General features: G+C 36.8%; 1 protein-coding gene across 2 annotated transcripts in view; it reads left to right on the top strand.

Moving 5' to 3' along the window:
• Positions 1-22,993, top strand: part of HDAC9 (histone deacetylase 9) — a 479,837-nt gene that overhangs the window by 340,317 nt on the left and 116,527 nt on the right. For both annotated transcript variants that reach the window (XM_083825978.1, XM_083825977.1), the window contains 3 exons: positions 346-466; positions 6,029-6,078; positions 20,972-21,079. In XM_083825978.1, the coding sequence (XP_083682104.1) occupies positions 346-466; positions 6,029-6,078; positions 20,972-21,079 (279 nt within the window). The remainder of the gene's footprint in view (positions 1-345; positions 467-6,028; positions 6,079-20,971; positions 21,080-22,993) is intronic.

The following is a 22,993-nucleotide window of genomic DNA, read 5'->3' as shown; positions in this document are numbered from 1 at the left end:
TGACTTAAAAAATATCTCACTTTTGGTTTGCATTTCGTAAAATAATGTAGATAAAGTCCGAATCTTTTATTTCCCTTGTATGTAAAACCCTGTATTAAGTTAACTCTGCTAAGACTTAAGTGAAGCATTTGTGATAAACCACACACACATTTGTTTTTCATATAGCATTACTTTAATAAACAAATCAGTGTCACATTCCTGCATGACGCAATTTCAACCCATTATTAATCATACTAAATGTTATTTTGGACCTTTACTTTTTTTTTTCCTTTTTTTTTCTTTTTTTTTTTTTTTCCCCTAAATATTGTCAGTGGAATATTGTAGGCCTCTGCTGTTTTCTTTCAGCGAATTCGAGGTCGAAAAGCCAGTCTGGAGGAAATACAGCTGGTTCACTCTGAACATCATTCACTGCTGTATGGCACCAGCCCCCTGAACAGACAGAAGCTGGACCCCAGGAAACTCCTAGGTCTGTACAGGCCTCTATTCTACTGAGAACAGCACATTCCAGCACTGTCATTAGTCATAGCTGGTGTCAGTTTAAAATACTTGGCAAGCAGTGTGACAAAAATTCACTTTTTCCAAATGCATTGCTGTGTGGAAGGAGAATGTTACAATGGAAGCCAAATATAGATTAGCAAAATGCACAGACTGGAAAGCAGCAATAGAAGTTTCTCCTCATTTGCTTCAAAACCGTCAAAGTGTTAACCCATTATTGTAATTTGCTCTCCATCAGAGGTTGATGGCAATTTTGAACATGGTGGTCTTTGATCTCCTTGTGTTCTTTGCTTTGAAAATGGGAGTTTAAGATACACTTGCTTGTCAGAATTGCTTGTTTGCTGTTCTCATTTGCTTTATTTCAATGATTTCAGCCTTGCTGGTTGCGTATACCATGCCTGAGTCTTGCTACTAAGTGAACTTTATTTTAATGCTTTCCTATTATGCAGAATACGATATCTTTCTGAATAACCAGGAAAAGACATATTAAAATATTAAATGGACCCATGAATGGCATAAAACTGACAAGATTTTGATATCAAGTATCTTCATACACAGACAATGCTCAACGTTCACTTTCATAGTAGAAAAGTAGGGTTAAATTGAGCTCTGTCATGACTGGAGCATGAAGCAGAGCATCTTGTCACACCTGCTACAGAGGATTTGAAAGGAAACACAAACAGTGCATTTTAGAAATAATGTGTGAGTGAAATCCTGCCCCTAAATCCCAGCACACTAGATGGAACACACATTCTCAGCTATTTTTGTAACACTTTAAGATGCAGAGATTTTCCTAAATGTAATAAAACCCAACCCAAACAAAAACAATACTAGCCATCAAAAGAAATTGCTGTCACAGTTCTAGTAATACATAGCAATTATCTTGCTTTAGAAAGAGTTCCTTCTATAATGCAGATTGTTACTTCAGTGAGTCATAAAAGTAGATAGGAAAAACGTCTTGATCACAGTATTATCTAAGTTTATACACCTTCTTCAAGCTGAAATAATTACAATATGTTAGATTCTCAGAAGATGGAGTTTTCAAAGTAGGAAATCCTCATCTTTATTTTTTTAAAGAAAAAACACTAAATTCCTGCAACATTAAAAACTGGAAACATTTTGATTTGGGTTTATCAACATTGTCAAAATGTTCCATTTTGATAAAGTCAAGCATTTCATTTAGATTTTGTTGGTTTTGATTCATTTCATTTTAATTTTTACATTATTTAATATAACATACATTTATATGAAATCTTGTTCGCATTTTGGATCTCAGTGGTTGACTAGCATATGGGACGCAGTGTGTAGTCTCAGTAATGGGGTGAAAAAAGTAATGGACCCAGATATTCTTGCTGTGTTTCTGCCTATGTATAAAGAATACAGAAGACTTTGTTTGCCTAGCCTTAGAAAACCATTTCTTTGCCCACTGTTCTTTACTCAACACTCCTTGCCTTTTTCATTTGGCACTCAGTCCAAAACATTTACTCTCTGAGTTTATATCAAGATCACACTCCTAGCATATATTCTGAGTGTATCCTTGGCTTAATGCCCTCGTCTGTCTCTGTAGGATGTTTTCTTGCTGCCTCTCACATGGCCTTTTACCAAGACAACAGTCAACGAAACACTCTTCCCACATGCTCTTGCATGTGCCTTTTTTTTTTTTCCCCTTTGGCTGGAAGCTCTGATCATTTGAGCTTTCATACTCTTGTATAAAAGAACTTAATTATCTTTTACATTTTTCCAAAATGCAGTGTGACTGTTCCACCCTTCGTTGTCCCCAGTTCTGTGAGGTTGAACCTAACCAATGCTGACATTAAAATTAACATCTTGGTATAGCATAAAAATTCAAAATGATGTGTAGCAAAGGAGAAAAATCTAAAGGAAATGTTTCTCATAAAAATTGTCATCAATAACATCATCTCATAAAACAGTCCTATTTCAGTGAAAGTGCTTTATTTTTTATTATTATTATTTTTTTTCCTGCAGAAGTTGTTTCATCAGATTATGGCTTTGCATCTTAATGAAAAGGGTTGATTCCTTCCCTTACTCCTCTACCCACCCAAAAAGACAGAGGCACACTTTGTTCTCCACTCTTAAGCCTCAGAAAAGTGTTTGTTCCCTTTTTGCTGTTCAGAAGACTACATCTGCATTGTCTGAAGGTCCTTTCTTGCTAACAAGCAGTTTCTGTATCTTTCAAATACAAAAGAAGCACTTGAAGGAATGAAATTAAGTACGACTAAAGCTAGAAATGTACTATCTGTCAATAAATGTTTATTTCCCTGTTCAGGTAACCTACTTTGCTCTGGAAGGCTGCAAAGCAAAATGGCTGTAAACTACTGAAATCAGTGAGAATTACGCACACAGATAATGTGAATATTCTTAATGCTTTCAGAGTATAAACTAGCTTGAACTCTTGGCTTTTTTTTTCACCAAAACGGGTCTTACAAATACAGCTATTGCAAATGATCACTTCAATTTTTACACTATTGTGCAGCTAAGCTTTTGACTGATCGTATTTCACTGTGGTGTGTTAAGCAACATGTTATGTTGCATTACATTTTCTTGACATGAAGGAAACTAATATGGAGACTGTGTGTCACATCACATTATGGTTTCATGTGACAGAATACAACCTTTCAAATCTCTCTGAATAAGCTCAAGGGCAGAACAGTTACCAAGCAACTCTTACAAATTTGTTTGCTTTTTACCTCTACAACAATAATTAAGAAAGTGTTTCTAAAAAGCAAGTTTCCAATGATTACAAGTTTTTAAAAGTGAGAAATATACTGTCAACACATCCCTGACAGTGAGGCAGCATTTAAAGAACAACTAAAGCATGCATTTACAGAGCGCCTGTGCAATTGCAATTTCAAGTCAGTCAAAAAATGATTACTTAGAAGAAATGGCTTCATTCTCAAGGGGTGATACTGGAAACAATTATGTTTCTCAAACTGACGTTGCTTTTTACTGAATGGTGCCTTTTCACAAGTGAACACTTTTTTTTTTTTTTTTTAAGACAGCTTTTTGCCCAAGACTTTTCTTGCTCATCAGAGTCTCAGCCCCCAGTTGCCAATCTCCTAAGCAGCTTCCTTGACTTCCATAGGGGCCTCCTGACTTCAGTGGTGGGTGCCTCACCACTCAATTTAACTAACAAATCCTACTGCCTTTGTGGCTTTACATTTCAGAGTAAAAATCTTAGATAATTTTTATAACTTTATCTGTAAATTTTTGGGGTGAATCTTCTCTAAAAGACCTTTTTTCTCAAGCGATTTGCTGATGATTGCAAACTCTGTCCTGATGCAAAGCCATTTGTCTTTCATCTTAGTTGAAGTATTCCAATATATATTTTCTTTTATTATTTTATTCTGGAAAATCCTCTGGAAAATTCCTTGGGGTGAGGAAGGATGTTACTGGGAAATATCTGCTATTTAACAAATTTTGCTGAGGCATCATCTCTAAACAGCATGGGAAATTCTCATGATTCATTTTCAGGGTTTGCTTTTTTTCCTACTGATTTTCATTTATGGAGGAGTGTTATGAACTCTTTACTTTCTGTGATGGTAGCTAGATGTTGGTCTCACTCTCTTAGTAGAATCTTTCCCAATGTTTTCATGAAATCTTGATGTTTTTCTTCCTCTGCAAGGTCTGTCTTCTTCTTTTTTGACTCTTGTGCAATAAAAAGTGAATATTGTGGCAAGTTGCTTGATACACTGAAGAGGCTTTGTGCTTGTTTTTTTCCCTGCTTTAGTACTATCTGTTGATTGATTTTAGTGTCCTTCCTCACCATCTGCTTTTCTGTTTTCACTTTGTGTTTGTTGTTTTTAATAGTGTTTACCATGTACAATGTGCCTTGTTGCACGGAGATAAATGAGAATTCATCTGTTCTCTCTTATGCAATGGAATTTAAGAAAAAAGGTCTAGTCATTCAATATTCTAAAAATGCCTTCTTTTATCTCAGATTTCAGCTTATGTTTCCATTAATGTCTCCTGACACTTTAACAGCATTAATTTTTTAGTTAGCTGCTCAAGACTTTTTGATCTTCCCCACAGTAAAAAGTGAAAAATTGCTGTTCACATTGGTCCCTGGATCTGCTTAGCAAGGGATCTGGAAACTCCTCCCATACCTCTGCTCTGATGGTCTTCGTCAACGAACATTTCCTTGCATGTCTGGGGCCATTAGGACTCACAGTGTGAGAATGCTCTGCATAGCTGCTGCACCTGCATTTCCCCTGGTAGCTCCACAGGAGGTTTTGTTTGGCTTCTCTCGCACACTGTGCAAAATGATCAAAGGCCTCTGGTCGGTTAAAAATGCATCTTGGATTTTACTCAAAGCGTAAAGCACTTTCTTCATCTCAGATCTTGCAGTCTGATCTCTCATACTTCAAAGATGATGGCTTATAATTGTCTTTGTACATTTCATTGGCACCTGCTAAATATGAGTAACTGCAGTGGTTGCCCCTTCCATAACAATGGGTGGCTCCTCTAGGTAACCTGAGTGATTCACTATCTAACGCTTCCTCCATATGGCAAAGTCACAAAGCCAGTTCTGTGATACTGTGGGGGAAAAGCGTATGTTCTCTTCCACAGCTGCCTTAGGATCAGTTTACATACTTGAATAGGAACTGCATCAAATCCTGAGATCCCTACCCGGTTTCAGTATTGTCCTTATCAAGACAAACAATTAGTTTAGTGGTACAAAAACAAAACAAAACAAAACACAAACACCACCACCAAAAAAAAAAATAAAAGGCAAACAAACAAAACCCCATGAACTAATAAAAAGCAATTATAAGTATTGAAATAAACCCTAAGCTAGAAAATAGATTCTAAAATCTGTTAAGTATTTGTTCGCATTAGTATAATACATTTACTGAGTAATACAGAAACAACTAGTATTTTGTTTAATGTTTTAAAATATTAACTTGTTCATTGACGGAATGTAAATGGTCAGAACTATTCTTGCCAAAGTAGGAAGATGAAGACTGCAATTTTCAAAGCAGAAACTTTTTGGAGAGCTGAAGTTTAAAAATTAGTCATCAGTTGCACGTAGACCTTAATGAGGTTCCCTCTGTTGTCAGTGAAAAGAAGCAGGCACTTCTCAAGTATAATTCATCCCATCAGTCATCTAGGCTGGGCGGAGGTGCCTATCTCACTCCACTGGCTGTAGAAGAAACTGAGATGACTAACTTAGACAAGCTGCTTATCTTTGCAGCAACTAAACATAACGGGTTGACTACTAGCTGTAGTACAGAATGACTGTGGAGTTTGGAGCATTACTTATACACTCCTTTGAAACTATTGTTTACCAATCTTAAGATTTGGTACTGCTGAAAAAGAGTAATTTCAATGCACCATGGCTGATTTGGTTTCTAAGTGTTATTGATATTATTTGTTTGAATACATGGTATTTTCACTGTGTGATACCAAAATTCAGAAATCAGAATTATAGTAGAGGGATTACTGTTCCGGTATTTAAATGAATTTTTGATAACTGATGCTTATTGTTTCTTTTTTTTTTTTCTTTAATATATAGGAAACGTGTCTCAAAAACTCTTTTCCTTGTTGCCTTGTGGGGGACTTGGGGTAAGTAGATTTTTATTTATTTATTTATTTTGCAAGAAGGAAAGCACACAACACATATATTCATTCATGAGCTCCGTAGCACTGTTGCTGCATCAGTTCAAAGTCATGAGAAGTTGATGATGAATCTCGAGATGAAATCTAAGACATTATCATACCATACTCAAAGACACAGAAAAAAGTACATTGCAATAGGCATATAGAGCAGTTAGACAGGAACATATTTTGTGAAAACGTGTACATTTCTTAGTTGTCCTTCTTTCTTTCTTTCTTTTTTTCTTTTTTTGCATATGATCTATTTTTGAGAAAAGTAACATGGGTGCAATTTCTTCTAGCAGAACGAGCTTTGAAGAAGCGAAAATAAATATAGCTTTGCATTATTCAGAGAGGAGAAAAAAATTATCGACACTAACATTTAGCATTATGAGAACTGCTCACTAGTTGCTAGAAAATTCCTTGGGCTCTGTTAAACTAATGAATTAATTTTTATGGCCTGTTTTGAAACAGATTCATTCTGAAATACAGTCTTCCAAGTGAGTATTAGAACTCAGTGGAAAAAATCTGTAGATAAAAATGCATTGCAATACTAGGTAATGAATTCATCTACATTATTGAAAAACATTTAGAATGGAGAGTATCTACTGATTCTGGCATCATGCATAGTTTTGTTCTGTTTTTTTTTTTCCCCCACACAGCAGTATTCTATATATCTGGACCAGCTGCACACATTATTTACTAATGTTAGCAATATCAAAATGCTAATATTACTAGATATGGATGGGATGCCTAGATGATGCAGATATGTTCAAGTTCCCTTGCTCCCTTATGAGTATACAGAAATAAAGCCACAGTCTCTGGATTGCAATTAGAACTATAGGTCAACTTCCAATGCAAACTTCTAATGTTTTATTTACTTTTATCCTCCACAAAGGATAAGTTCTATGCCACAGTAGTCTTTATAGTTGTTTGTTTATTATTATTTTTATTATTATTATTTTTATTATTATTATTACTACTACTACTACTATTATTATTATTATTATTATATCCCTGAAAAACAAAATGTGTGTTGTAGGAACTTAACACAGAAAGCTAATAATTTCATTTTAGCTTTCAGAATTTAGTAATTTTGGAGGATTTATGAACTATGAGTTAAAGACAAGACTTCTCTGAGTATCGAGAAGTGGTAATCATTCAAGCTCTCCTACTATGGATTTACACTTGCTGAGGATTCTGCCTAAAATTTGGAACTTGGTGATTAGCAACTTGCTGTATTTGAAACTTGGGGATCATTTCTGTATATGGACCGGCTAATGTTACACATAGACATGTAGACATGCACTTGCAAATGCACCTCCGTGCACATCTGTGTGCACATATTCACACATGCATATGCATACACACTTTTCTATATAAAAAAGGTGAAATCAATTGTTATTAAGGTAGTTTTTCACAGTTATTGAAGTTTATCGAGAAGTTTACAGAGAGTTGAACAAGAGATGAATGAAGTTGTGAAAGAATGTTGTTCAGACTTCTGAGCAAAGAGGAGGTGATGCAAAATTCCTTGACAATTCTTTCTGTGAGCTTTGGAAAGTAAATATGACCATGGTGGGCTTTGAAAATTAAACTATAAAAGATTTTTCTATGAAACACGTTATTCAGGCATTAATAAGTTAGTGTTAAAAATCATAAATAGAGATAGACTTTGAAATCCTTTTAAATACTTTCAGTAATAAAAGTATGCTGTCCATTCTAAAGCTAACATAAGTCAGAAATGCTCAGTATAACTTAGCTTTTTAAATGCTTAAATTTATCTGTACTTTCTTGGATCTATTTGCTTTATTTCTGATTTAGAATCATGGAAATTGGATTAAAGAACATATAGAAATTGATACTTTATTTATTATTTTCGAGTTGGTTTCCCTTTCTACATATTATTGTCAGGCTTGCTGTGGGGCTCTTCTAAGGGAATGGGTTGTGACCTTTTTAAAGGTAAATAATCAGATTAGGAACTCTCTTTCAGTGATATTTGGCTGTCTATTGGTTAGGATGAGCTCTGGGAAAAGGAGCTATTTCAAACTGTCTGGAAAGCAATTCCTACATTTACTTTCAAAAAAGATGGTAGAAAGAAAGAAGCATTGCTACTTAGTAGTTTTTAAATTAATTGAATAACATTACTCAGTATGAAGCAGTAATCAATGTAAAACAGTAAGATCAGGACATAGTTCATGAAAAGACTGTGAGAAGAAGAATTTAAATTTATTTTTTCTTATCTTTTATTTATTTTCTTGCTTGCTTAATTGGTTACTTGTTCACTAAAGAATCCAGGGAGAAAGGATATTAAACAAAAAAAAAAAAGACATCAGTTCTTGCAGAAGACTTTAAAGACTTTATGGCTCTCTCTTTAATGATAGTTTTCTGAGCTCTTTCATTCTATTGTCTTCTAACCATATGCGGACCTTGCTGGCTGTTATTATGCAGCTCTTCTATTATTAAATACATTAGCAGTTAAACTACTCACACAGGCAATGGTCACACCTAGGCTTATTCTTCTGCACTGCCAAGCTGGATTTAATATCAGAGTTCCCATTTCTTAAGTGATGCTGTTATCAATATGGAGATCATAGTCTGGTTCTGGTTTGGGACCCTAACGCCACATGCTGAAGCTGTACCACAGTTGGAAAGAGCACTGGGCCAGTAAGACAGAGCAAGGAGTAAGGGTGGTATATCTAAATGTACAATCTACCTATCATACATTTATAAATAATGTGAAGTCCTAGCTCCAAGCCTCTGTTCCACAAAGCTTATATATTTCAAATGAAAGAATCACTGGACAAAATGTAAACTACTCTTGGAGTAAGGACTGAAATGCAGACTTCATAGGCATTGCAGACATGATGAGCTGATGGGTTGTTAAGATTATCGGCATGAGTTTGGGATAGCTTGCATTGTTCCCACAGGACTTAAAGATCCAACCAACCTCTGTAACCCTGAATTCTGCTATATTATTGATTTTGTTGTTACCTGTGTTCCAACAGCACCAATAAACTGCAGTCAAGATGAGGGATCCTCTTCTTTCAATATCACTTACAGTGACTGTAGTAAAATAAAGCTCTTTCAAGCATTTTGCAAAGTAAACTAGAGGAAGTGTCCCTAACAAAGTTCCAATATTCTCTGATCCTTTTTCCTGATCACAGCTCTGAATCTTCTGCTTCAATGCAAAATACATGTAAAGCTACTGTTTTCTGATTCTGTAAACATATTAATTTGCTTTCAAGCAGTGATAGTGACTGCTTAAGTCAGGGTTGTTGTTGAATTTGGATAGGTATATGCCAGGCTTTCAGAAGAAAAATAAAGAATAAGAAACTACACAACTAATAAATATCTCCCTATCTAACAGCCCTAAGGTGACTCATACTGACAGCCAAACTGACCAGGTTTCACAGAGGGAGAAAAAAAAAAAAAGGTTATATCTAACCTAAGTTTGTCCATAACAGGTTTTCTTGCATAAATTATATATATATATATAAATATATGTATGTTTTTTTTTTTTTTTTTTTAATCAGTGGACTATCCAGATTCAGCAACATAGCATCCACTGAAGTATGGGACCTCCCTCTTTCAATAGTAGCTTTTATTCTTTTTTCAAGTTGAACACTGTACCTGGACCAACTAAGGTTAAAAAGTTCAAATACTGGAGGGATGTAATTCCTTGTGCTGGAGAGAGACTAGCAGCTCTATGTCCAGTGGTTTTAATCCTAAGAGATGGTTTCTTGCAGCTGGTCAGAGGTTTGGAATGTGAAAAGTTTTCCAGGAGGTGAGTAGATTGCAGGTGAAATGGCCAAATGGGGAGAATAATCACAAATTATTTTTTGGTCCTGCAAATTATCAGACAATTCCACAATTTTTCTTCTGTGAATAGCCACTGGAGATATAACTGATCATTTAATCACTGCATCCATCTATTGCAATTCCTCCCCTTCTGTTTTGCTGTGAAAATGATTAAAAAAAAAGCAGAAATCTACTTTTAACGTGCGCAAGTTTAATCTCCTTGCCTCAGTATGTCACTAAAAATAGTGATTGTTTTTCTGCCTGTTTGACCTGCTGCTGTGTGAAGAAATCTTGAAGTCATTTCTCAGCCATATTTTTTTGCCTAGTTGATAGGCAAAAAAAAAAAACCACAAAAGCAAAGAAGAGCAGGCTTTTATGATAATGTCATCATCGGCTCCCAGCTTCAAACACTTCTGTGGCTTTTGAATTGTCATTTATAACTTGGAACTGAACCGACCCATAATTCCCTTGATGCATTTAGAGAAATTGATAACAGACTGCTTCTTTTATGGCTCAGAGGAGGCAACTCCAATCACATCACTATTGGCAGTCAATATTATTTTCTGACATGGTTGTAAAAGTATAAAGGGGCTTATGGCATTTGTTTAGATGAGGAATGGGCTCTCAAGCTGTGCTGGGGTTTATGGGTCCAGATTACTGAGAAGCAAAGGGAATATGATGTTTGCAAACAGGATATGATTTTATTTAAGTTTGGGTTTCATACGTTGTTCCCTGGGGATTGCCCTGCAGACAGAAGAGAATTTCACTTTTATCATATAAAATTGGGCAGTTATCCAATCCCCCCTGCTCTTCCCCCCTCAAAGACACTGCTCCAAACCTGTAATGTGTAAAGTCAGAACTTTAAACTGCAAGAGGAGGAGCTGTGGGAGAACACCACCCTGCAAGAAATAAGACTTTTGCAGAATAAATCTTTAGAAAGCTGAACAGACTGGTTCATGCAATAAACGCTGAGCCATCTGAGTAGCTAAGAATGGCTTCTGCATACTGGGAAAGTCCATTGCATTTTCTCTAATTTTGCTGTTGTGGCAGAACAGGAATGAGTTTTTCTTCTGGGATAAGCTGGTCTTGTTTCATTAACTGGAATATAACTTAGATCTTTTATACCAGAAAAGAATTTGGCCTGAAACAATCAAAAAAGAAATATGAAGCTATAAAATCTCTCTATGTTTTTCCAAATCGTACAAAATATTTGTAGCATCTCTCTAAATTTTCTGACTGTGGAGTTTCTCCCTAGCGTTCCATGCTGTGGTAGCTGGACACTACTACTTTTTATCCTGACCACACAGAAAGCATGCAAGAAGAAAGGCAACATCTCACTAGTGCACAACTTTAGTAAGTCAATCAGGAAACAAATTGTTTTCTGCTGCTTCTCATTCTTCTCTTGATCTCCCCAGTCTGTGTGCAGGAAGAATTTTCAGCCTTTACTTTTTACAAATTAGTGCTCCTCTTACAAGAATTAATGGTATCAACCTGGTACCATGGTGTAAAAATTAAGAAGGTATTGGTGATAACACTGTGTCTTTGTTGCAGATTTTAGGATCCTAGATGTTTTGCAGGTCTCTCCTGATATCCACATCTAAATCTGGCTGTAATGAAATCAGACTCAGTATGGTTTGTGCACTCAAACTAAACATCACCTCCACATAGGTGTTACAATTAAATTGTGTCCTTCCACTCTGTCCCAGGCTATACCAAAACAGGCATAATCCTGTCACAATATCAACCAAAAATAAGTCTGTTTCCTTGTTTGGTGAAAGTAACCTGTTATTCCTAGAAGCTCAGCTACCCAGTGTGAAATTTCCCACTCTGAAATCATCAATATAGCATGTGTTGATATGTTCACCTATCAATTCAATCTACTTGTCTGAGTGGCCTTATTAACCTCCTGAAATTTTTCAGTTGTAACATTTTGGAGAAGATTGCAGGAGATTTTTGTGAATAAAAGACTTATCTCCTAAGCCTCCCTGGCTACACCATCCCTAAAAAATTCCAAGGTTTAATCAACACAAATTCACAACAGCATTGTACTTTAATTATGGCATTTTGCATGACTATTCAGGACTCAAGGTTACACAGCTCTGACTCTGTGATGTTTTCTGCAGAGGTAATCAAAATATGTGGTGAAAACAGCCATCCTGATGCCACCCCACGGTGTGATGCAAGGCCAGTAGGCATGGGACTGGAGGTTTGTCAGCCTGGAGCACGCAGGGGTCTGCGTGTTGGGACACTCAATGCAGTTCCAGACAAACCTATTTAGGCTATCTACAGGATGGGGGAATGAGGGTATAATGTACTCCCAGTTGCTCTGGCAAGCACTCTTTTAGGTGTCTTACCCCTGTCATTTGTGACAGTTCAGGTCAGCTTGGAACTGACTGGACTATGTTTTGGAGAAATGAACCATTTCTCACTTTACTGAGGCTGTCTTACATAGGCATTCTTAGACGTACTACTGAAACACCCAAAGCAAGAGCCTGGCTATCCGTGCTTACCTATGTAGCCATTAAAGAGCCATGTGCACCATTAGAGCAGGACTCAGTCCATCTAAGATCTGAAGAACTGTCTGGAGGTACTTGATTCCCCCCATTGATAGGGACTTTAAGCAACTAAGTTCCTAATTTTAGACACGTTAATTTTAGGAAAAAAAAAAAAAGTTAAGTTTGATAATGCGAATCTGGATGATCAGAAGAAGAAATAAGTAGATATTCCTCCATTAGCAAGGTGCAGAGACTTCATCTGCAGATCTGGACCATGCAATGGTATCTCACCTCTGGTAGAGTGGGGATGCTGTATTTAGCATATCAATATGGTGCCCACAACAAAAGGAAACAATTTCTTCAGACTAAAAGGCAGATACTTTGTCCTATTCTTGTCCACTCATGGCACAGAGGTGGCCCTGTGTCATATACCACAGGGCTTGATGCTTAATGAGAGGCAAAACTGTTCAGCTAAGAGACATTGTTCCCTGACATCACTTCAGGCAGGTCTGTTTTAGAAATGTCTCAGTCTGCTTTAACTTGTAGCAGGTGAAGATAGAGAGCTCAAGAGTGGTAATCTGCTAACTTGGGTGCTAAAGGTAATCCTGTCAAGCACAGAATTTGGTCCCTTAGAAAATTTGTGGTTTTAATTTTTTTTTAATTTATTTTTTTCCAAATTTTAACAGAGGAGCATTTTTGCTTGGTAGTAGACCAGATTCAAATTGTAAACAAAGATACATAACATAGAAGAAATAAAATTATTTTGAAGCTAATGAGCTATCATAAAATCAATCCTTTAAAAACCTTACCTCATTTTGCATGATTTTTAAAAATTACTGTGTTACCTAAGGCCAGTAATATGCAAAGAAGCCCACTTATTTCCTAGGATATTAAACATATATGTATATTAAACACATGTATTTATGTTAAGTGTAAATAGTGGAATAGTGTTATATACAATAGTATTGTATACAAATTCACTCCATATATGCAATTAAATTTGATGGGAATTCAGTAAAGAAAGTAGAATTCACATTTGCTCTTTAAAAGCACATCACATCTTTATTGACAGAATTTAGCCTCCAAGATGGACAGAAAAAAATCTCTGAAGAGGAAATGTTGTTATGCTCCTTGTCTGAATAAACACCAGGTTCTAGCAGAGCTCCATAGTGTCCTATGACAGAAAGATCATCTACAGCCAAGAAGAAAGCTGAAGTGCTATGTACTACTAATTTTTTTTTCAGCGACAAGTTGCCAATTTTTTAAAAAATAAGTCATATAAAAGTTTTTTTTTCTGTAATTGTGTGCATTACAAACAGCTACACATTGTTTTATCTGTTTGCTCATGAACCCTTGGAAACTGCATGATCAAACATAAGAAGGCAGTTGCACAAGCATTTTCGCACACTAATCCATTAAAACCTAAAACAAATGTCAAGTTAAATTAATAGAGTACTCAGGGCTAGGTCTGTAAGTGCAGTAACATTTTTACAAGCATCTGGTGATATATGCCACATATCTGAGACTTGAATCTGGGCCTAAGTGTTTTATTTATGAGTTTTGTCTAAAAACAAGTTCTAATCCACATCTAATCCATGCTATCCTCCCTCCATTCCCCCTACCAATGATCCACACATTGCTGTTTCATTAAGGTTTTGAGATCCTTTTGGGTGTTTAATGCATGCTTTCTAAGACCCAGAGATTCCAAATGCTTGTCATAAAAGGAAGTTTAGGAGAGTCAATGAATAAAACTACTTCAGAAGATACTGTTGTGTTCAGCTTTTGGCTTGACTTAGCCTGATTCTATTCTTATTCTCATTTTGAATACAAATAGATTTATTTTTAAATACAGACATCACATATTAACTTGATTTTTTTACAAACCTCCATGCGAACTCCCTTTGTAGGGAAATAGGGGTGCTGCATTTATTTATCTGAGGTGGACCACCACCATCAATAACTATGGTAGGCATTCAATTTTTATTTTCTGCTTAGAAATGCTTTGTTAGTATTTTCTTAAAATTGATTTTGCTTTATAATAGCTGTACAAGTTAGATCATTATTGGCAGGTAACACTTGAAAATGTTATATATCCTACATGTAGTAGGTACAGGTACTGTCAACATTCCTTGTTGCACTGAAAGAGGCTTTTGAGGTCAGAATTAATAGCTGCTAAAATTCTTTTTAAAAGTCCATTTCCATGATTATTATAGCTGGTAAATTCTTCTACTGGAATTACACAAACACAGCAGAGAAACCGATGCAAACCAAGTGAATTCCACCTTTTTTGTTCAAGCAATGATTTGTGAAGATCCTTTGAACTATTCATCCCAGTGGAGTCTAAAGATCGCATCCCTTTCACAATTTGTTTGTAAATCACACTGGAAGTATGAAAAAATGATATTCTGGGTACTCTCTATGGCAGGCGTTTTAGATTAAAGCAGTTGGAAAGGCCTTTGACAAAACAAGTCTCTGATACAGCTGTAAAGTAACAGTAAAAATAAAGGAAGCTCTTAGTACATATTTTTCCTAAAGTAACCCACTTTCACAAACTTCCTGTGTGGGGGATTTATGGAAGAGATGTCAGCCTTTTCTCCTTTGTTCCTTACTGAGTGATGTGGCTGACAGGCCATTAGAGGTTGTTCCTTAGAGATGATGTGCACACCTTCACTTCTTTAGTCATGGTGAGATGAAACAGCAGCTGAGAAGCACGCCGAGGACCTTTTGCTTCTTAGTGGAAATCACAGAGGTGATGAATGACCACGAGTACATCTGTAGGAGTGGGAAGTGAGAGCTATGAGTGTGGCACCTGGGAAACTGCACTGCTCATGGTCACGAGCAACATATTCCAGACTTATGTACTGGCGTTCGCTGGCACCAACTCTCTCCAAGAACGGCAGACTTGTTGCTGGAAGTAAGAGCAAAATGCCACACACAAGGTTTAGAGGTTGCAACACTTCAGGAAAACATTTCATTTCTATTTTCATGCCAGGGAAATGAAAAAACTCAATGATGGAAACATGTTTGCTCTGGCATGAGTGGAAGAGTGTGAGACTGAACGCTTTTAAAACTAAAACAAAGGAATTTGCTCTGCAGTACACAAGTTTTATTCAATTGTGGTATCACTAAAGAGCTCTGTATTCTCCCATATTATTCCTCACAGAGGGCTTAATCAGTTTGCTTACTGCAAATAGCTACAATGTTGTTAGCTAACTAGATTTTATTTACTTCACAGTTTTATAAGCATTTATATCTAAGGACAGCATTTTTTTATGTACTAGTTTTTCCAGATTCATGTTAAAATATCACAGCAGAAATGCATATTGAATTAACTTCCATCTAAGAATAGTTGAGCCCTACCTCTGCTCTTTAAAGAGAGGTGAAACAATAATTTTAAACTGCTATGAAGAACTGCTTCTTTTTAGCTTGTTGTGCAGGTTAGTGTACACATAGCACTGCTATCACTGGCTAAAATTTCCATGAGCAGGTAAATGACAGATTGTGTTTTTGAACTATTCTCAGAGAATAAGGAGAATATCTCTGACAGGGACATGTGGTAACTCTTGGAGGACTGTTTTTGATTTTTATGATGGCAACAACTGTGCAGAGAATCCAGAACAGGATGTGAGATTTAGTATATTTTCAATTCCTTTTAGGAATGAAATCAGAATTCCATTGTGGAAGCTCCATTTATGTCGAATAACAAAGTGTGTGTGTGTGTGTATGTGTGTGTGTGATAGAGAGAGAAGTCAAGCTCTAGGATGCATTGTCAGAATGTATCGTAGAGCTTTGGCTCTCTTTTATATTGCCACCTAATTATCAATGAATGTGTATTTAAGACAACTTCAGAGCTCACAGTTAATTATTCAAGGAAGAGAAATAACTCATACAAATGAATAAACCACACAGGGTGTGAAAAATGGCAGGGTTTGTCAGACTGCCAGCAACATATCTGGTCAGCAGAACTGTGATCCAGTGACAATTAGGCAAATCCTGTGACATTTCTGGAGGAAGGATGACTGAGGATGAGGAGTGCAAGGGAAAGGTCAAGTAAAACAAAAGACAGTTATAAATATAAGAACGCTGATAAATTATTGTTATGCCACTTTTTGCCTCTCTGAGGTTCTAGATAGGTATTAGTAGCAGGACATGTAGCTTTTCCAGTTTTAGCAAATACAGGGATTTCAGAAAGGCCCTTATGTAAACAATCTCCCTCTCACAAGTATTTCCATGTCTTTCCTCTCCATCTTCACACACACATACCAACACCTGATGAAGGCATAAGGAGTTGGTAACTTTCAAACTTTGTAGTCAGTCTATCTTAACATGAAATATTCTAGCCCTGAAAGTGGTACAGTACAAGGTTTCTATCTGCTACAACATCTCTGCTGTTTCTTAGCTTGTTTTCAGTATGCTTAAAGTCTTCATTGTGAAAGTCAAGTTATCACATTGGTACTTCTTGCAGGAAACATTCATATTATTCTTTTTTCTTTCTTTCTTTCTTTTTCTTTTTCTTTCTTCCTTCCTTCCTTCCTTCCTTCCTTCCTTCCTTCCTTTCTTCCTTTCCTTTCTTTCCTTTCTTTCCTTTCTTTTTCTTTTTCTTTCTTTCTTTCTTTCTTTCTTTCTTTCTTTCTTTCTTTCTTTCTTTCTTTCTTTCTTTCTTTCTTTCTTTCTCTTTCTTTTTCTCTCTCTCTTTCTCTCTTTCTTTCTCTCTCTGTCTCTCTCTCTTTCTTGTAGTGTAAAGCAGGGAATTTCTGCAGGCAGCACTTGAAACATTAGTAGCATTCAGTCAGGAAAAGTTACCTACATTTCTTTTCACTTAAGTCATTCCTTTCCTCTTTAATGCCTCCACATCCACTTCAGGGACAGGTAGCTTAATTTCTATCATCTGTAGCTTTACAGAGTATTAGCTTTGCTACACATGCCAATGATTGAGCTATACTAGATGTGCTTGAAAAAGTCTACAGCCTACACTGCTCATTCAGGAAACTCGGAGTGAAGTAAATCCATATGTGTGTTTAAAAGTTTAGTATTCAGATAGGGCTTGTGTTTTCTGGCTCTTGCTGTTATCATGCACAATCCTTCTTCTTTGAAGAGCTGCAGTAGTGATAGGCTTTTTTGATAACGAAATGTGTGGTATGCTCATAGTTTACTTCTGACGTTTTGAGGCTTTGAAAAACCATTCTTTTTCATTTTGGTTAAATATTCCAAATACTTTCCTACCCTGACAATTTTTAAAAGGATTCTTGAATTAAAATAATGCATGTAACTAAGCAGAATTTCTCTGTTAGGAACAAATTAGAAATCTGTATTTTCTGTAATTTTTTAACATCTAAAAAAAAAAAAAATCAAGGGAGTTTTTATTAAATTCTTAGGCTACTCCAAAGCACTTACAGAACAAAAGTAAGAAACTGAAAAGTAAAAAAAGTTTATTAAATTCCATCTGACTTTATCATAGACTGTGATTTAGAAGGTATTACATTTGTCACAAGGTTATGCATACTTAGCACCTAGATGACTGTCAGATAAATTCGATCTATACCTGAAGGAGAACCAGAAATCATAATACTATACTCTTTACTCATATAAGATCCAATCTTTTCATCTCACAGGAATAAAAAGCATATCTGGTAGGATTTTACATAGCTGTATTTCATATATAGCATGACAACTAGGCCAGATAGTAGCTGTAATTTTAATGTGTTTGCCACTTATATCACTGTGTTACAACAGCAAGTTGCAAAGTAAACATTGAATAACACTAAAACAAAATCTCTGTTTAAGCACCTGAAAAATTTAAGGCAATGCATCGCATTAATAGAGAGATAAAATGGAGTGGCATGGTATTTTCTAGTTGTGACAGCTAAAGTTTTTGCTGTAGGATGAAAGTTTTTCTAGGTTGTTCTTCATGAAATATTCCTCAAAAATTCAGTCTGAATTTTGCATGACTATGAAACAGATTATAACATCCAAGTTTATAATACTTTACCTTTTCAGGGTAATTATATTCATATCGGTATGTTAGTTTTCTTGTAATAACTACGTACTAAGATATGCAGCTTCAGTTGGCTAACTCTGGTTTTGAGAATTTGCAGTTTTTTGTACATACTATGCCCAAGAGATCAGCTACAATATTCCCCAAGAGATCAGCTAAAATATCCTGAATTTCCTGTGTACTTTTGGTGGTCATTTCTGAAAATTCTTCAAGAAATGCTATTTTGTTTTCTGATAGCCCATTTACATCCAGTCCAGGTACAATTCTGTAATGAAGGAAGTTTTGCAGTGGAAGATATTTGGTCTTATTGTCCTAGTTCAGTCTCCTCACACTCAGCTGAAAGCGGAAAATGATAAATGCCATATCCTGGCCAATACTCGGTGTTCAGCAGTTGAAGAAACTGCCGTCTCATGTGTCAGAGCAGACAACTGTCTTGAAGGGTGGGTACTCTCAAGCTGTGGTTACAATTTTAACTTAATCGGCCTTCCTGGAAATGAATCATAGTCCCTTTGAGGATGCAGACTCCTGCTTGTGCCCTGGTGTACTGAGCAGCTGCCACTGAATCATTTTCATCAGCCACTCCTTCATGTTATCCTTAATTTGCTAGCCATAAAAATGGCAAGAAAGTACTCCCTCCCAGCCTTCTTGCTGATATTTCTTTATTTAAAGTACTGCACTGTATTTTTCAAACTTTATTATGGTTTGATTAAATTGATTTAACCAATGACCTCTACTTATTTATTTCCTTATTTGTTTTAAAAATAAAATTGATTCACAGTTGCTTTAAAGCAGCAGAGAGAGAACCTGAAGTTCTGCCTAATGTTAAATATGTCATGATATTTTTACTACTTGGTTTCTTTCTGGTTTCTTGCTGTAATTTCCTGAGTTACCTACTGATTTGTGTCTCAGGCTACCAATCTGCAAAACAAATATAATAAATCATCCTGTATTAAGCTGATGATGCTTAATTGTGTTTAGACAACTTTTTGAGATTCTCAGATGAAAACACAATGTGTTGTTATTATTGTTATTCTGAAGTTTGCAAACACAGTCCATACTTTTTATTCAGGCCTATTGTGAATAGGAATTATTTTCATTAGTTCTACTGCATGAACACAAAACTGATCAAAATGATAGAAAACTCAGGTCCAGCAAACTGAAAAACATGATCATTTTAGTAGCTTGAAATATAATATTATTGTAACAGTAATGGTGAAGACATTTGACAGGTGTAGAGAGAAGATCAAGCTTCTTTCTGTTTCAAATGACTAATCAGAGAATTCCTCAGAACCTCCACAGTCGAGCAGCATTTGCATCCATTTTCAATTACTTGATTTCTTTCTTTTTTTTTCTTTTTTTCTTTTTTTTTTATTTTTTTCTTTTTAAAGAAATTAGGAACAGAAGCTTCTGGTTCAAACTTAAAACATGTCTCAGTGTACTTGGAAGTTATCCAAATAGCATCTGCCACAGTATTTTGTCTATCCCTAAACGTTTCTCTTTTCATGATAAATTTGTGCAGTATGATACTACTAAAAGCACTTCCCATGGAGCATCAAGGAAGTCTGGCTGTCTCTTTAGATGATTTTTTCAGACTGTTTCACACCATCGTGTCTGCTTGGCATAATAGCATATAAGGGATATGCAACATTTCATCTATACTATGTTGTTTGTTTCTGCAAATAAATAGTTACTAAAAATATATTTCAAAAGTAAAATGTTGGGTTACTGATTGAAGCTGTAGAACAGTGCTGCTTAGCTGGCTTTATAATATTTTATTTATATTTTACAATTAAAATATCTTTATTTTATCTTTATATTTAAATATTCATGTAATGTTTAATGTGTGACATTCGCTTGTATAGCATGCAAAAATGAGAATTTTCTCTGCTTTAAGCAACCATATTCCTCTGTTATAAAGAGTGATCTAAAGCCTTTCAGTCAAAACTTAGCAGTCCATCAAAACTGGAAATACAACAAGGGCAGTACTTCAATTTATTTCATTTTATTTTTTTGTCTATGGCAATGGTAACTACTGAAATTAAGCTAAACAGTGAATCATTGTGATTTCAATCATTTAAAAATGATGCCTGCCTGGGTAAGAAAGAGAAGCTTTTACTGCTAATTTTAAAACACATCCTGATCTGGGCTGCTGGTCAGTTTCTGTCGGCATGCTTTTTTGGGACAGCAGTAGCTGCTCCTGTGGGATCTCGTGTCTCTCACTGGCAGGCCCCCATCCCCACCAATGCGAGGACCCGGTGCAGGGCATCCACTGGCCGGTGAGCAGGCCCAGCCTGGCCGATGTAATGCTGTTTGTAATGAGAAATCTAAACAGGGAATGGCAGCGAGGCATGACAGGAATGTGTTTCCATTGGAGAAGCCCGTACAGAGAAAAAGCATAAGCAAAGCCATGTCCACAAGGCCTTTCAGCTGGCCCGGACGGAAGACTGATGTTATTGTACATGGGCTGTCACGCTGCCAGCCCTCCCTCACGGGTTTGTTTTCTCTCATGCTCTCCCTCTCCCTCTCCCTCTCCCTCTCTCCCCTGCCCTTCTCTTGGGGCCGGCTGTTTGCTCAGGTGGACAGTGACACCGTTTGGAATGAGTTGCACTCGGCCGGGGCGGCACGCATGGCGGTGGGCTGTGTCATCGAGCTGGCGGCCCGCGTGGCCTCCCGGGAGCTGAAGGTGAGGTCCGGGCCACGCGGTGGGTGGGAGGCAGGGAGGTCGGGGGGGGCTGAAGGCAGGCCTTGTTCGCCCGCTCCACGCTGCTGGGCGGTGGGAGGGGAAGAGGGAGGATGGCCACCAAGGTGTGGCAGCCCCAGTGTCTCCTTGAGGCGGCCGGTGAGCCTCGCAGGAGACAGGTTTGCCATTGATGCTCTGAAGTAGTGTTGTTTTCTTCAGAGTGCTACAGCCTGAGGTGAAGTTACTTGTATGTAGCTGGCAAGTTGCTGTGGAACTGCCTTTTGAAGTGTTGTTGTTTTTTTTTTTTTTTTTCTTTTTAATATGATTTAGTCACGTGCATGACCTCACGATACCACCCAGAGAGAGGGGAGGCAATCGGTGGGCAAACAGTTTGTCAGGGAAGAGGGACGCTGTTGATGAGGGGAGTAATGATCCAGAATACGCCTTCCCGTCGGCAGCTCCACGCTGACTGTCCCTCATTGTTCTTCCTGGACGGCTTCTCTTCCCTATCTCCTTTCTGCATGATCCGCAAAGAACGATGTACAAAACCCAAATTATCCCCAGTCTAAACAATTTATAAAAGTTCCAGACCTGACGGACTTTGACATTTTATTTGGTATTTTAACAGCCCTATTTAAAGGTACACCATATGCAGCCTGAATGCAGTCTTGCCCCAATAAACATTGTTGGAGCTAACACGTCTCCTTAATGAAACTGTTTATACTCTTTTCAGTCCAAACACTAACGGATTCAGTCCTGTTTGCAAAATCAAGATAGGAATAAATATTTTAGAATTAGCATTATACAATGATTTTTTTCAAAATTCCAAATGTAATGGAACTTGGGAATTTTCTTCCTCTATATCTGTCTTGTTTCAGTCAAAATATATTAGCTACATATTAGGTGAGGGGTACATATGTTTATGTGTACATATATATATATAAAGAGGTATAGAATATATAGGTATGTAAAGAAGCATTCAGTTAAAATACAGTATTATATCTCTGACCCAGTCAAATGCAATTACTAAACTTTCATGTTCAGATACTGAAATCATTAGCCAGGTGCTACACCAAGCTGCTATAGTTTTTGAAATCTCAAATCAGGGACAGGGCATGTCCATATGGGATCTTGCGCAACTTTTCTGATGGGTACTTCAGCTTTCAGGGCTCGGTAGGATTCAATGCACAACTCACTGAACATTATTCCCACCTAACGAGACCAATGAAAGGGAAGTAGGTTTTTTTACTCATTTTTTTTTGCCTTTGGTGACTGTAGGACATATGTCAGTCTTTAAGACAACATGCAAGCAAATTTTGATAAGAATAATGAGATATGCCCTGTGCACAGTTGGCCTGAGCTGTGTCTACTGCAGAATCTGTACTGCTTATCTTTGTGCTTTTGTGGTGTCTTTCCATGGTGTGATTGCGCTTGATTATTTATCTGTGTGATGGACAGATGGAAAGAATCAAACATCATCCACTGTGAGACCTTGGTTGCTGCTGGAGTTGCAACAAACTGTAAATAAATACTTTAAATTTAATACTAATTTGTAGTTTACTGTAAAATTATTGTTGATCCTAAATAGAATCTTCGTCTGCAGTGGAGAGGACTGGAACAATCTCGTTCCTCCTCCAGCTGAGACATAGGTAATTGTTCAAAACATGTGCCAAGTCACTGGTTTACCCCAAATCATGAGGAAAGTAGGAATGGAAAACATTTGCTGTGAAAGCGAATCAGGAATACTCATGCCATTCCCAATACGTGTTTAACCTGCTCCTGTACTTCCAGCATGAAGTCCAGTGGCTTACGTGCCACTGTGCTGACTGTATGAACTAACAATCTGCATGTGGTATTTATAATTTAAAATGAAAGAAACCCATGGAAAAGTTATTAAGGCCTGGCTGACAGAAGAAA

This window comes from Anser anser (assembly GCF_964211835.1).
Source record: "Anser anser genome assembly, chromosome: 2".
Classification (NCBI taxonomy): domain Eukaryota; kingdom Metazoa; phylum Chordata; class Aves; order Anseriformes; family Anatidae; genus Anser; species Anser anser.
This window is presented reverse-complemented; position numbering and strand designations above follow the sequence as displayed.